Source organism: Lampetra fluviatilis, chromosome 64 (genome assembly GCF_964198595.1).
Source record: "Lampetra fluviatilis chromosome 64, kcLamFluv1.1, whole genome shotgun sequence".
Taxonomy (NCBI): Eukaryota; Metazoa; Chordata; class Hyperoartia; order Petromyzontiformes; family Petromyzontidae; genus Lampetra; species Lampetra fluviatilis.
The window spans coordinates 6,271,496-6,284,132 of record NC_136338.1 but is presented as its reverse complement, the minus strand read 5'-3'; the positions used below and the strand labels follow the sequence as shown (position 1 = coordinate 6,284,132).

The following is a 12,637-nucleotide window of genomic DNA, read 5'->3' as shown; positions in this document are numbered from 1 at the left end:
CCAGCCCCTCCCTCGAGTGCCATCCAGCCCCTCCCTCGAGTGCCATCCAGCCCCTCCCTCGAGTGCCATCCAGCCCCTCCCTCGAGTGCCATCCAGCCCCTCCCTCGCGCGCCATCCAGCCCCTCCCTCGAGTGCCATCCAGCCCCTCCCTCGAGTGCCATCCAGCCCCTCCCTCGAGTGCCATCCAGCCCCTCCCTCGAGTGCCATCCAGCCCCTCCCTCGAGTGCCATCCAGCCCCTCCCTCGAGTGCCATCCAGCCCCTCCCTCGCTGGCCATCCAGCCCCTCCCTCGAGTGCCATCCAGCCCCTCCCTCGCTGGCCATCCAGCCCCTCCCTCGAGTGCCATCCAGCCCCTCCCTCGAGTGCCATCCAGCCCCTCCCTCGCGCGCCATCCAGCCCCTCCCTCGAGTGCCATCCAGCCCCTCCCTCGAGTGCCATCCGGCCCCTCCCTCGAGTGCCATCCGGCCCCTCCCTCGAGTGCCATCCGGCCCCTCCCTCGAGTGCCATCCGGTCCCTCCCTCGAGTGCCATCCGGCCCCTCCCTCGCGCGCCATCCAGCCCCTCCCTCGAGTGCCATCCAGTCCCTCCCTCGAGTGCCATCCAGCCCCTCCCTCGAGTGCCATCCAGTCCCTCCCTCGAGTGCCATCCAGCCCCTCCCTCGTGTGCCATCCAGCCCCTCCCTCGTGTGCCATCCAGCCCCTCCCTCGTGTGCCATCCAGCCCCTCCCTCGTGTGCCATCCAGTCCCTCCCTCGTGTGCCATCCAGCCCCTCCCTCGTGTGCCATCCAGCCCCTCCCTCGTGTGCCATCCAGTCCCTCCCTCGAGTGCCATCCAGCCCCTCCCTCGAGTGCCATCCAGCCCCTCCCTCGTGTGCCATCCAGTCCCTCCCTCGTGTGCCATCCAGCCCCTCCCTCGTGTGCCATCCAGCCCCTCCCTCGAGTGCCATCCAGCCCCTCCCTCGCGCGCCATCCAGCCCCTCCCTCGAGTGCCATCCAGTCCCTCCCTCGAGTGCCATCCAGCCCCTCCCTCGAGTGCCATCCAGTCCCTCCCTCGAGTGCCATCCAGCCCCTCCCTCGTGTGCCATCCAGCCCCTCCCTCGTGTGCCATCCAGCCCCTCCCTCGAGTGCCATCCAGCCCCTCCCTCGAGTGCCATCCAGACCCTCCCTCGCGCGCCATCCAGCCCCTCCCTCGCGTGCCATCCAGTCCCTCCCTCGAGTGCCATCCAGCCCCTCCCTCGAGTGCCATCCAGCCCCTCCCTCGAGTGCCATCCAGCCCCTCCCTCGCGCGCCATCCAGCCCCTCCCTCGCGCGCCATCCAGCCCCTCCCTCGTGTGCCATCCAGCCCCTCCCTCGTGTGCCATCCAGCCCCTCCCTCGTGTGCCATCCAGCCCCTCCCTCGTGTGCCATCCAGTCCCTCCCTCGAGTGCCATCCAGCCCCTCCCTCGTGTGCCATCCAGTCCCTCCCTCGAGTGCCATCCAGCCCCTCCCTCGTGTGCCATCCAGTCCCTCCCTCGAGTGCCATCCAGTCCCTCCCTCGAGTGCCATCCAGTCCCTCCCTCGAGTGCCATCCAGTTCCTCCCTCGAGTGCCATCCAGCCCCTCCCTCGTGTGCCATCCAGTCCCTCCCTCGAGTGCCATCCAGTCCCTCCCTCGAGTGCCATCCAGCCCCTCCCTCGTGTGCCATCCAGCCCCTCCCTCGAGTGCCATCCAGCCCCTCCCTCGAGTGCCATCCAGCCCCTCCCTCGTGTGCCATCCAGCCCCTCCCTCGAGTGCCATCCAGCCCCTCCCTCGAGTGCCATCCAGCCCCTCCCTCGAGTGCCATCCAGCCCCTCCCTCGAGTGCCATCCAGCCCCTCCCTCGAGTGCCATCCAGCCCCTCCCTCGTGTGCCATCCAGCCCCTCCCTCGCTGGCCACCCAGCCCCTCCCTCGCTGGCCACCCAGCCCCTCCCTCGTGTGCCATCCAGCCCCTCCCTCGAGTGCCATCCAGCCCCTCCCTCGAGTGCCATCCAGCCCCTCCCTCGAGTGCCATCCAGCCCCTCCCTCGAGTGCCATCCAGCCCCTCCCTCGTGTGCCATCCAGCCCCTCCCTCGAGTGCCATCCAGCCCCTCCCTCGAGTGCCATCCAGCCCCTCCCTCGTGTGCCATCCAGCCCCTCCCTCGAGTGCCATCCAGCCCCTCCCTCGAGTGCCATCCAGCCCCTCCCTCGAGTGCCATCCAGCCCCTCCCTCGAGTGCCATCCAGCCCCTCCCTCGTGTGCCATCCAGCCCCTCCCTCGCTGGCCACCCAGCCCCTCCCTCGCTGGCCACCCAGCCCCTCCCTCGTGTGCCATCCAGCCCCTCCCTCGAGTGCCATCCAGCCCCTCCCTCGAGTGCCATCCAGCCCCTCCCTCGAGTGCCATCCAGCCCCTCCCTCGCTGGCCACCCAGCCCCTCACTCGTGTGCCACAGCGTCGGCCTTCGGAGGTGCTGATGTGGGGGAGCGGTCGCGGTAGTAGCGCTACGAACCCGGCGACCTCTGAGGTTCAATTTGCCGGCTCGCGGTCGATACCGGTGATTATCTGAGCTGATCGGTGTGTAAAAACATCGCCAATGGGGGAGACAAAGGTGGTCGGGCGCGGTGGTGCTGGCCACACAACCCCCTCGTGTACCGTTCCGGCCTTCATAGTTGCTCGCTAACAGCACTTGCCCCAACAGTCTGTTAAGGCTACACGGGGGATCTTTGACTATTTATAGCGGTGAGCGGTAGTGCAGCTACAAACCCGGCTACGATGCGAGTTCGAATCCCGCTCACGGCCACCAACACCACCAGTGACAGTTTATCCGAAACGGTCCTGGGCCTTCCCTAGGTCGACTCGGCCTTAAACGACTGCCTGTTGGCTGTGTGTAGTAAACATCGCCACTGGGGGAGACAAAGGCGGTCGGGCGTGGTGGTGCTGGCCACCCAAACCCCTCGTGTGCCGTGCCGGCCTTCATAGCTGCTGCTACCCGCTAACAGCACTTTCCCCAACAGTCTGTTGAAGGCTACACGGGGGGACCTTTGTCTCTGTGTGTTGCAGGCAAGACTTATTACAAGGTCCTCATGGTACTGGCCGGCCTCGTGGGACTCTTCATGTGCTTCTTCGGACATCGCTTCTTCAAAACGCGTAAGTCCCCTTCCTCCACGTCGGGCCAGGCTCTCTGGCTCAGGTTGGTGGTGTCCTCGGGGTCGTGGGCCGACTGGCGATGGGTGGTGCACGTGTGGACATACGTTGAACTTCTATCGCACCGTACGTAGCCAGCCGTGCTAATCGGCGGTGCGGGGAGCAAGGAAGACGAGCTAAAGACAAACGGCAGTTCTACAGATGCGAGTTTAAACTTTAGATTTCAAGGTGCATCGCAGCTCCCAGTGGCTTTTTGATATCGGAAGGAAGTAGTGTGTTGCAGACGGCTGCACAAGCGCATCCAAAAGCGCGCGATGTGGTGGCCACCATTTTTATTGGATGGCCAGCCAAAAGCCGCTGCCGCCGCTGCCGCTACGAGGATAACCGGAGTCCACGTCACGGTGGTTTAACGCTCCTTGCCGATGAGATCAGCAGCAAGGTGTCGCTCGGTTCATTTGTGGCCAAGCCAGGTTGTGTGCGTGGTGTTGAGTGCGGCGACGACCTCGCGACCAAGTCGTTCGGCAAGCGGCAGCCAACGCAGCTGGGCACGGAGTCCGAGCTCGCAGTGCCCCCCCCCCCCCCCCCCCCCCCCGTCACGAGGCCCCAGGATGGTGTCCACACGCTGCAGCTTGCTAAGGTTTTGTTTTTGCCAGACGTCCCGTAGAGTAGCGAGTTGCTGCTGTGGCTACGCGATGTGGTCTCCCTTGCTGGTAATGCAGAAGGTCGTGGGTTTGATCACGACGCGTGGCCAGAGAATGTTGCGTACACGCTGCAGCTTGCTAATGTTTCTTTGTTTTTCCAGACGTCCCGTAGAGTAGCGAGTTGCAATAATCGAGCTGTTTGTTGTTGTTGCTGCTGCTGCTGCTGTAGAGGTGTTCGTGGACGGTTTCTTGGTGGGCTGCCTTGCGGTGTACGTGGTGGTGACGCGCGTCACCGTGCACACGGCCATCCACACAAGCATCCACACCACGGCAGAGCTCGGCGACGATGGTGAGGCGTGTGTGCACGCGTGTGTGTGTGTGTGTGCGCGCGTGTGCGCGTGTGCGTGTGTGTGGCCGTGCGCTGGCGTACGGTGACGGTGACGGCGCCGCTGGCTTGCCCCCCGTCCCCAGCGCGTGTGGCCATCGCGTGCTCTGCGGGAGTGGTGGGCGGGCTGCTGCTGCTGGCGCTGTGGTGGCGTCTGGGCTTGAGCACCGTGTGCATCCTCGCCAGCGGCACGCTGCTCGGGTTCCTGCTCACCTCCGCAGCCTTCTTCTCCCCGCTCGGTGAGGGCACCGACACCACCACCAACCTCGTCCACCACGCACCGACTCCACCACCAACCTCGTCCACCACGCACCGACTCCACCACCAACCTCGTCCACCACGCACCGACTCCACCACCAACCTCGTCGTCCACCACGCACCGACACCACCACCAACCTCATCGTCCACCACACACCGACTCCACCACCAACCTCGTCCACCACGCACCGACTCCACCACCAACCTCGTCCACCACGCACCGACTCCACCACCAACCTCGTCCACCACACACCGACACCACCACCAACCTCATCGTCCACCACGCACAGACTCCACCACCAACCTCGTCCACCACGCACCGACTCCACCACCAACCTCGTCCACCATGCACCGACTCCACCACCAACCTCGTCCACCACGCACCGACTTCACCACCAACCTCGTCCACCACGCACCGACTCCACCACCAACCTCGTCCACCACGCACCAACCTCGTCCACCACGCACAGACTCCACCACCAACCTCGTCCACCACCAACCTCGTCCACCACCAACCTCGTCCACCACCAACCTCGTCCACCACCAACCTCGTCCACCACCAACCTCGTCCACCACCAACCTCGTCCACCACCAACCTCGTCCACCACGCACCGACTCCACCACCAACCTCGTCCATCACGCACCGACTCCACCACCAACCTCGTCCACCACGCACCGACTCCAACACCAACCTCGTCCACCACGCACCGACTCCACCACCAACCTCGTCCACCACGCACCGACTCCACCACCAACCTCGTCCACCACGCACCGACTCCACCACCAACCTCGTCCACCACGCACCGACTCCACCACCAACCTCGTCCACCACGCACCGACTCCACCACCAACCTCGTCCACCACGCACCGACTCCACCACCAACCTCGTCCACCACGCACCGACTCCACCACCAACCTCGTCCACCACGCACCGACTCCACCAGCAGTTTTTTGTGGTGGTGGAATAGGTGGTGGTGTCATCATGATGGTGCCAATGTTGGTTGCGGTGATGTGAGATCTGGTAATTGTGGTCGATGGTCGTTGTGATGATGGTGGTGGTTGTCATAAGGATATAGTGGTGGTGGTGGTAAAGCTAGATTTTGGTGGTGGTAGGGGGCTTACTCTGCTCCTAGAAGACTGGATCTTGCGACGCCGTCTCGACTGAAGACCCCTTCCAAGAGAATGTGGGGAGGGGGGTAAACCATGGAGCGCTTCCACCCCCCCCCCTGACCCCCCCCCCCCCTCTCTCCTTGCAGGCGATCTCCGACTCTTCCAAAGTGACGTCAACTTCTGGATGTGCTTCTCCTGCGGCACGCTCTTCGTGCCCATCATGCTGCTGCTGTGCCCCTTCGTGGTAGGAGAGCCACGCACTCACTCCCCCTCGATCACAATCGGCGTGGTGGGGAGGGAGAGGGTGTGGGGAGGGAGAGAGCGCGGGGAGGGAGGGAGAGCGTGGGGAGAGCGTGTGTGTGTGTGTGTGGGGAGTGCGTGTGTGTGTGTGTGTGTGGGGAGAGCGTGTGTGTGTGTGTGTGTGGGGAGAGCGCGCGCGTGTGTGTGTGTGTGTGGGGAGAGCGCGCGCATGTGTGTGTGTGTGGGGAGAGCGCGCGCATGTGTGTGTGTGTGGGGAGAGCGCGCGCATGTGTGTGTGTGTGGGGAGAGCGCGCGCATGTGTGTGTGTGTGGGGAGAGCGCGCGCATGTGTGTGTGTGTGGGGAGAGCGCGCGCATGTGTGTGTGTGGGGAGAGCGCGTGTGTGTGTGGGGAGAGCGTGTGTGTGTGTGTGTGTGTGTGGGGAGAGCGTGTGTGTGTGTGTGTGTGTGTGGGGAGAGCGTGTGTGTGTGTGTGTGTGGGGAGAGCGTGTGTGTGTGTGTGTGGGGAGAGCGTGTGTGTGTGTGTGTGGGGAGAGCGTGTGTGTGTGTGTGGGGAGAGCGTGTGTGTGTGTGTGGGGAGAGCGTGTGTGTGTGTGTGTGGGGAGAGCGTGTGTGCGTGTGTGTGGGGAGAGCGTGTGTGCGTGTGTGTGGGGAGAGCGTGTGTGCGTGTGTGTGGGGAGAGCGTGTGTGCGTGTGTGTGGGGAGAGCGTGTGTGCGTGTGTGTGGGGAGAGCGTGTGTGTGGGGAGAGCGTGTGTGCGTGTGTGTGGGGAGAGCGTGTGTGCGTGTGTGTGGGGAGAGCGTGTGTGCGTGTGTGTGGGGAGAGCGTGTGTGCGTGTGTGTGGGGAGAGCGTGTGTGCGTGTGTGTGGGGAGAGCGTGTGTGCGTGTGTGTGTGGGGAGAGCGTGTGTGTGCGTGTGTGTGTGGGGAGAGCGTGTGTGTGCGTGTGTGTGTGGGGAGAGCGTGTGTGTGTGGGGAGAGCGTGTGTGCGTGTGTGTGTGGGGAGAGCGTGTGTGCGTGTGTGTGTGGGGAGAGCGTGTGTGCGTGTGTGTGTGTGTGTGTGGGGAGAGCGTGCGTGTGTGTGTGTGTGTGTGGGGAGAGCGTGTGTGTGTGTGTGTGTGTGGGGAGAGCGTGTGTGTGTGTGTGTGTGTGTGTGTGGGGAGAGCGTGTGTGTGTGTGTGTGTGTGTGTGGGGAGAGCGTGTGTGTGTGTGTGTGGGGAGAGCGTGTGTGTGTGTGTGGGTGTGTGTGTGTGGGGAGAGCGTGTGTGTGTGTGTGTGGGGAGTGTGTGCGTGTGTGTGTGTGTGTGTGGGGAGAGCGTGTGTGTGTGTGTGTGTGTGTGTGTGTGTGGGGAGAGCGTGTGTGTGTGTGTGTGTGTGGGGAGAGCGTGTGTGTGTGTGTGTGTGTGGGGAGAGCGTGTGTGTGTGTGTGTGTGTGGGGAGAGCGTGTGTGTGTGTGTGTGTGGGGAGAGCGTGTGTGTGTGTGTGTGTGTGGGGAGAGCGTGTGTGTGTGTGTGTGTGTGGGGAGAGCGTGTGTGTGTGTGTGTGTGTGGGGAGAGCGTGTGTGTGTGTGTGTGGGGAGAGCGTGTGTGTGTGGGGAGAGCGTGTGTGTGTGTGTGTGTGTGGGGAGAGCGTGTGTGTGTGTGTGTGTGTGTGTGGGGCGTGTGTGTGTGTGTGTGTGGGGCGTGTGTGTGTGTGTGTGTGTGGGGAGAGCGTGTGTGTGTGTGTGTGTGGGGAGAGCGTGTGTGCGTGTGTGTGGGGAGAGCGTGTGTGTGCGTGTGTGTGTGGGGAGCGTGTGTGTGTGTGTGTGGGGAGAGCGTGTGTGCGTGTGTGTGGGGAGAGCGTGTGTGTGTGTGTGTGGGGAGAGCGTGTGTGTGTGTGTGTGGGGAGAGCGTGTGTGTGTGTGTGTGGGGAGAGCGTGTGTGTGTGTGTGTGGGGAGAGCGTGTGTGTGTGTGTGTGGGGGAGAGCGTGTGTGTGTGTGTGTGGGGAGAGCGTGTGTGTGTGTGTGTGGGGAGAGCGTGTGTGTGTGTGTGTGGGGAGAGCGTGTGTGTGTGTGTGTGTGTGTGGGGAGAGCGTGTGTGTGTGTGTGTGTGTGTGGGGAGAGCGTGTGTGTGTGTGTGTGTGTGTGGGGAGAGCGTGTGTGTGTGTGTGTGTGTGTGTGTGTGTGGGGAGAGCGTGTGTGTGTGTGTGTGTGTGTGTGTGTGGGGAGAGCGTGTGTGTGTGTGTGTGTGTGTGTGTGGGGAGAGCGTGTGTGTGTGTGTGTGGGGAGAGCGTGTGTGTGTGTGTGTGTGGGGAGAGCGTGTGTGTGTGTGTGTGTGTGGGGCGTGTGTGTGTGTGTGTGTGGGGAGAGCGTGTGTGCGTGTGTGTGGGGAGAGCGTGTGTGCGTGTGTGTGGGGAGAGCGTGTGTGCGTGTGTGTGGGGAGAGCGTGTGTGTGTGTGTGTGTGTGTGTGTGGGGAGCGTGTGTGTGTGTGTGTGTGGGGAGAGCGTGTGTGTGTGTGTGTGTGGGGAGAGCGTGTGTGTGTGTGGGGAGAGCGTGTGTGTGTGTGTGTGGGGAGAGCGTGTGTGTGTGTGTGTGCGGGAGAGCGTGTGTGTGTGTGTGTGTGTGTGTGTGTGTGGGGAGAGCGTGTGTGTGTGTGTGTGTGTGTGGGGAGAGCGTGTGTGTGTGTGTGTGTGTGGGGAGAGCGTGTGTGTGTGTGTGTGTGTGTGTGTGGGGAGAGTGTGTGTGTGTGTGTGTGTGTGTGGGGAGAGCGTGTGTGTGTGTGTGTGTGTGTGTGGGGAGAGCGTGTGTGTGTGTGTGTGTGTGTGTGGGGAGAGCGTGTGTGTGTGTGTGTGGGGAGAGTGTGTGTGGGGAGAGCGTGTGTGTGTGTGTGTGGGGAGAGCGTGTGTGTGTGTGTGTGTGTGTGGGGAGAGCGTGTGTGTGTGTGTGTGTGTGGGGAGAGCGTGTGTGTGTGTGTGTGTGGGGAGAGCGTGTGTGTGTGTGTGTGTGTGTGTGGGGAGAGCGTGTGTGTGTGTGTGTGTGTGTGTGGGGAGAGCGTGTGTGTGTGTGTGTGTGTGTGTGTGGGGAGAGAGCGTGTGTGTGTGTGTGTGGGGAGAGCGTGTGTGTGTGTGTGTGTGGGGAGAGCGTGTGTGTGTGTGTGTGTGTGTGTGTGGGGAGAGCGTGTGTGTGTGTGTGTGTGTGTGGGGAGAGCGTGTGTGTGTGTGTGTGTGGGGGAGAGCGTGTGTGTGTGTGTGTGTGTGTGGGGAGAGCGTGTGTGTGTGTGTGTGTGTGTGGGGAGAGCGTGTGTGTGTGTGTGTGTGTGGGGAGAGCGTGTGTGTGTGTGTGTGTGTGGGGAGAGCGTGTGTGTGTGTGTGTGTGTGTGGAGAGCGTGTGTGTGTGTGTGTGTGTGTGTGTGTGTGTGTGTGTTTGTGTGTGGGGAGAGCGTGTGTGTGTGTGTTTGTGTGTGGGGAGAGCGTGTGTGTGTGTGTTTGTGTGTGGGGAGAGCGTGTGTGTGTGTGTTGTGTGTGGGGAGAGCGTGTGTGTGTGTGTGTGTGTGTGTGGGGAGAGCGTGTGTGTGTGTGTGTGTGTGTGTGGGGAGAGCGTGTGTGTGTGTGTGTGTGTGTGTGGGGAGAGCGTGTGTGTGTGTGTGTGTGTGGGGAGAGCGTGTGTGTGTGTGTGTGTGTGGGGAGAGCGTGTGTGTGTGTGTGTGTGTGTGTGTGTGGGGAGAGCGTGTGTGTGTGTGTGTGTGTGTGTGTGGGGAGAGCGTGTGTGTGTGTGTGTGGTGTGTGTGTGGGGAGAGCGTGTGTGTGTGTGTGTGTGGGGAGAGCGTGTGTGTGTGTGTGGGTGAGAGCGTGTGTGTGTGTGTGTGTGGGAGAGCGTGTGTGTGTGTGTGGGGAGAGCGTGTGTGTGTGTGTGTGTGTGTGGGGAGAGCGTGTGTGTGTGTGTGTGTGTGGGGAGAGCGTGTGTGTGTGTGTGTGTGTGTGGGGAGAGCGTGTGTGTGTGTGTGTGTGTGTGGGGAGAGCGTGTGTGTGTGTGTGTGTGTGTGGGGAGAGCGTGTGTGTGTGTGTGTGTGTGTGTGGGGAGAGCGTGTGTGTGTGTGTGTGTGTGTGTGTGGGAGAGCGTGTGTGTGTGTGTGTGTGTGGGGAGAGCGTGTGTGTGTGTGTGTGTGTGTGGGGAGAGCGTGTGTGTGTGTGTGTGTGTGGGGAGTGTGTGTGTGGGGGGAGAGCGTGTGTGTGTGTGTGTGTGTGTGGGGAGAGCGTGTGTGTGTGTGGGGAGAGCGTGTGTGTGTGTGTGTGTGTGGGGAGAGCGTGTGTGTGTGTGGGGAGAGCGTGTGTGTGTGTGTGTGTGGGGAGAGCGTGTGTGTGTGTGTGCGGAGAGCGTGTGTGTGTGTGTGTGTGCGGAGAGCGTGTGTGGGGAGAGCGTGTGTGTGTGTGTGTGTGTGGAGAGCGTGTGTGTGGAGAGCGTGTGTGTGTGTGTGTGTGGAGAGCGTGTGTGGGGAGAGCGTGTGTGTGTGTGTGTGGGGAGAGCGTGTGTGTGTGTGTGTGTGGGGGGAGAGCGTGTGTGTGGGGGGAGAGCGTGTGTATGCGTGTGTGTGGGGGAGAGCGTGTGTGATGTGTGTGTGTGTGGGTGTGGGAGAGCGTGTGTGTGTGTGTGTGGGGGGAGAGCGTGTGTGTGGGGGAGAGCGTGTGTGTGTGTGTGTGTGTGGGGAGAGCATGTGTGTGTGTGTGGGGAGAGCATGTGTGTTTGTGTGGGGAGAGCGTGTGTGTGTGTGTGGGGAGAGCGTGTGTGTGTGTGTGTGTGGGGAGAGCGTGTGTGTGTGTGGTGTGTGGGGAGAGCGTGTGTGTGTGTGTGTGTGGGGAGAGCGTGTGTGTGTGTGTGTGTGGGGAGAGCGTGTGTGTGTGTGTGTGTGTGTGGGGAGAGCGTGTGTGTGTGTGTGTGTGTGGGGAGAGCGTGTGTGTGTGTGTGTGTGTGGGGAGAGCGTGTGTGTGTGTGTGTGTGTGGGGAGAGCGTGTGTGTGTGTGTGTGTGTGTGGGGAGAGCGTGTGTGTGTGTGTGTGTGTGTGGGGAGAGCGTGTGTGTGTGTGTGTGTGTGTGGGGAGAGCGTGTGTGTGTGTGTGTGTGTGTGGGGAGAGCGTGTGTGTGTGTGTGTGGGGAGAGCGTGTGTGTGTGTGTGTGTGTGGGGAGAGCGTGTGTGTGTGTGTGTGGGGAGAGCGTGTGTGTGTGTGTGTGTGGGGAGAGCGTGTGTGTGTGTGTGGGGAGAGCGTGTGTGTGCGTGTGTGTGGGTGTGTGTGTGTGGGGAGAGCGTGTGTGTGTGTGTGTGTGTGGGGAGAGCGGTGTGTGTGTGTGTGTGGGGAGAGCGTGTGTGTGTGTGTGTGTGTGTGTGGTGTGTGGGGAGAGCGTGTGTGTGTGTGTGGGGAGAGCGTGTGTGTGTGTGTGTGTGTGTGGGGAGAGCGTGTGTGTGTGTGTGTGTGTGTGTGGGGAGAGCGTGTGTGTGTGTGTGTGTGTGGGGAGAGCGTGTGTGTGTGTGTGTGTGTGTGGGGAGAGCGTGTGTGTGTGTGTGTGTGTGTGTGTGGGGAGAGCGTGTGTGTGAGTGTGTGTGTGTGTGTGTGTGGGGAGAGCGTGTGTGTGTGTGTGTGTGTGTGGGGAGAGCGTGTGTGTGTGTGTGTGTGTGTGTGGGGAGAGCGTGTGTGTGTGTGGGGAGAGCGTGTGTGTGGGTGTGTGTGTGTGTGGGGAGAGCGTGTGTGTGTGTGTGTGTGTGGGGAGAGCGTGTGTGTGTGGTGTGTGTGGGGAGAGCGTGTGTGTGTGTGTGGGAGAGCGTGTGTGTGTGTGTGTGTGTGTGGGGAGAGCGTGTGTGTGTGTGTGTGTGTGGGGAGAGCGTGTGTGTGTGTGTGTGTGTGGGGAGAGCGTGTGTGTGTGTGTGTGTGTGTGGGGAGAGCGTGTGTGTGTGTGTGTGTGTGCGTGGGAGAGCGTGTGTGTGTGTGTGTGGGGAGAGCGTGTGTGTGGGGGAGAGCGTGTGTGTGTGTGTGTGTGTGGGGAGAGCGTGTGTGTGTGTGTGTGTGGGAGAGCGTGTGTGTGAGAGCGTGTGTGTGGAGAGCGTGTGTGTGGGGAGAGCGTGTGTGTGTGGTGTGTGTGTGTGTGGGGAGAGCGTGTGTGTGTGTGTGTGTGTGGGGAGAGCGTGTGTGTGTGTGTGTGTGTGGGGAGAGCGTGTGTGTGTGTGTGTGTGTGTGGGGAGAGCGTGTGTGTGTGTGTGTGTGTGGGGAGAGCGTGTGTGTGTGTGTGTGTGGGGAGAGCGTGTGTGTGTGTGTGTGTGTGTGGGGAGAGCGTGTGTGTGTGTGTGTGTGTGGGGAGAGCGTGTGTGTGTGTGGTGTGTGTGGGGAGAGCGTGTGTGTGTGTGTGTGTGTGGGGAGAGCGTGTGTGTGTGTGTGTGTGGGGAGAGCGTGTGTGTGTGTGTGTGGGGAGAGCGTGTGTGTGTGTGTGTGTGTGGGGAGAGCGTGTGTGTGTGTGTGTGTGGGGAGAGCGTGTGTGTGTGTGTGTTGTGGGGAGAGCGTGTGTGTGTGTGTGGGGAGAGCGTGTGTGTGTGTGTGTGTGGGGAGAGCGTGTGTGTGTGTGTGTGTGGGGAGAGCGTGTGTGTGTGTGGACGTGGTGTGTGTGGGGAGAGCGTGTGTGTGTGTGTGTGTGGGGAGAGCGTGTGTGTGTGTGTGTGTGGGGAGAGCGTGTGGTGTGTGTGTGTGTGGGGAGAGCGTGTGTGTGTGTGTGTGTGTGGGGAGAGCGTTGTGTGTGTGTGTGTGTGGGGAGAGCGTGTGTGTGTGTGTGAGTGGGGAGAGCGTGTGTGTGTGTGTGTGTGGGGGAGAGCCGTGTGTTGTGTGTGTGTGTGGAGGAGA

General features: G+C 61.9%; 1 protein-coding gene across 1 annotated transcript in view; it reads left to right on the top strand.

Moving 5' to 3' along the window:
- The window catches only part of TM7SF3 (transmembrane 7 superfamily member 3), a 44,972-nt gene that overhangs the window by 16,372 nt on the left and 15,963 nt on the right, over positions 1-12,637 (top strand). Inside the window, exons 7-10 of the mRNA XM_078882347.1 lie at positions 3,049-3,135; positions 4,003-4,122; positions 4,245-4,397; positions 5,673-5,770. Of these exons, the coding sequence (XP_078738473.1) occupies positions 3,049-3,135; positions 4,003-4,122; positions 4,245-4,397; positions 5,673-5,770 (458 nt within the window). The remainder of the gene's footprint in view (positions 1-3,048; positions 3,136-4,002; positions 4,123-4,244; positions 4,398-5,672; positions 5,771-12,637) is intronic.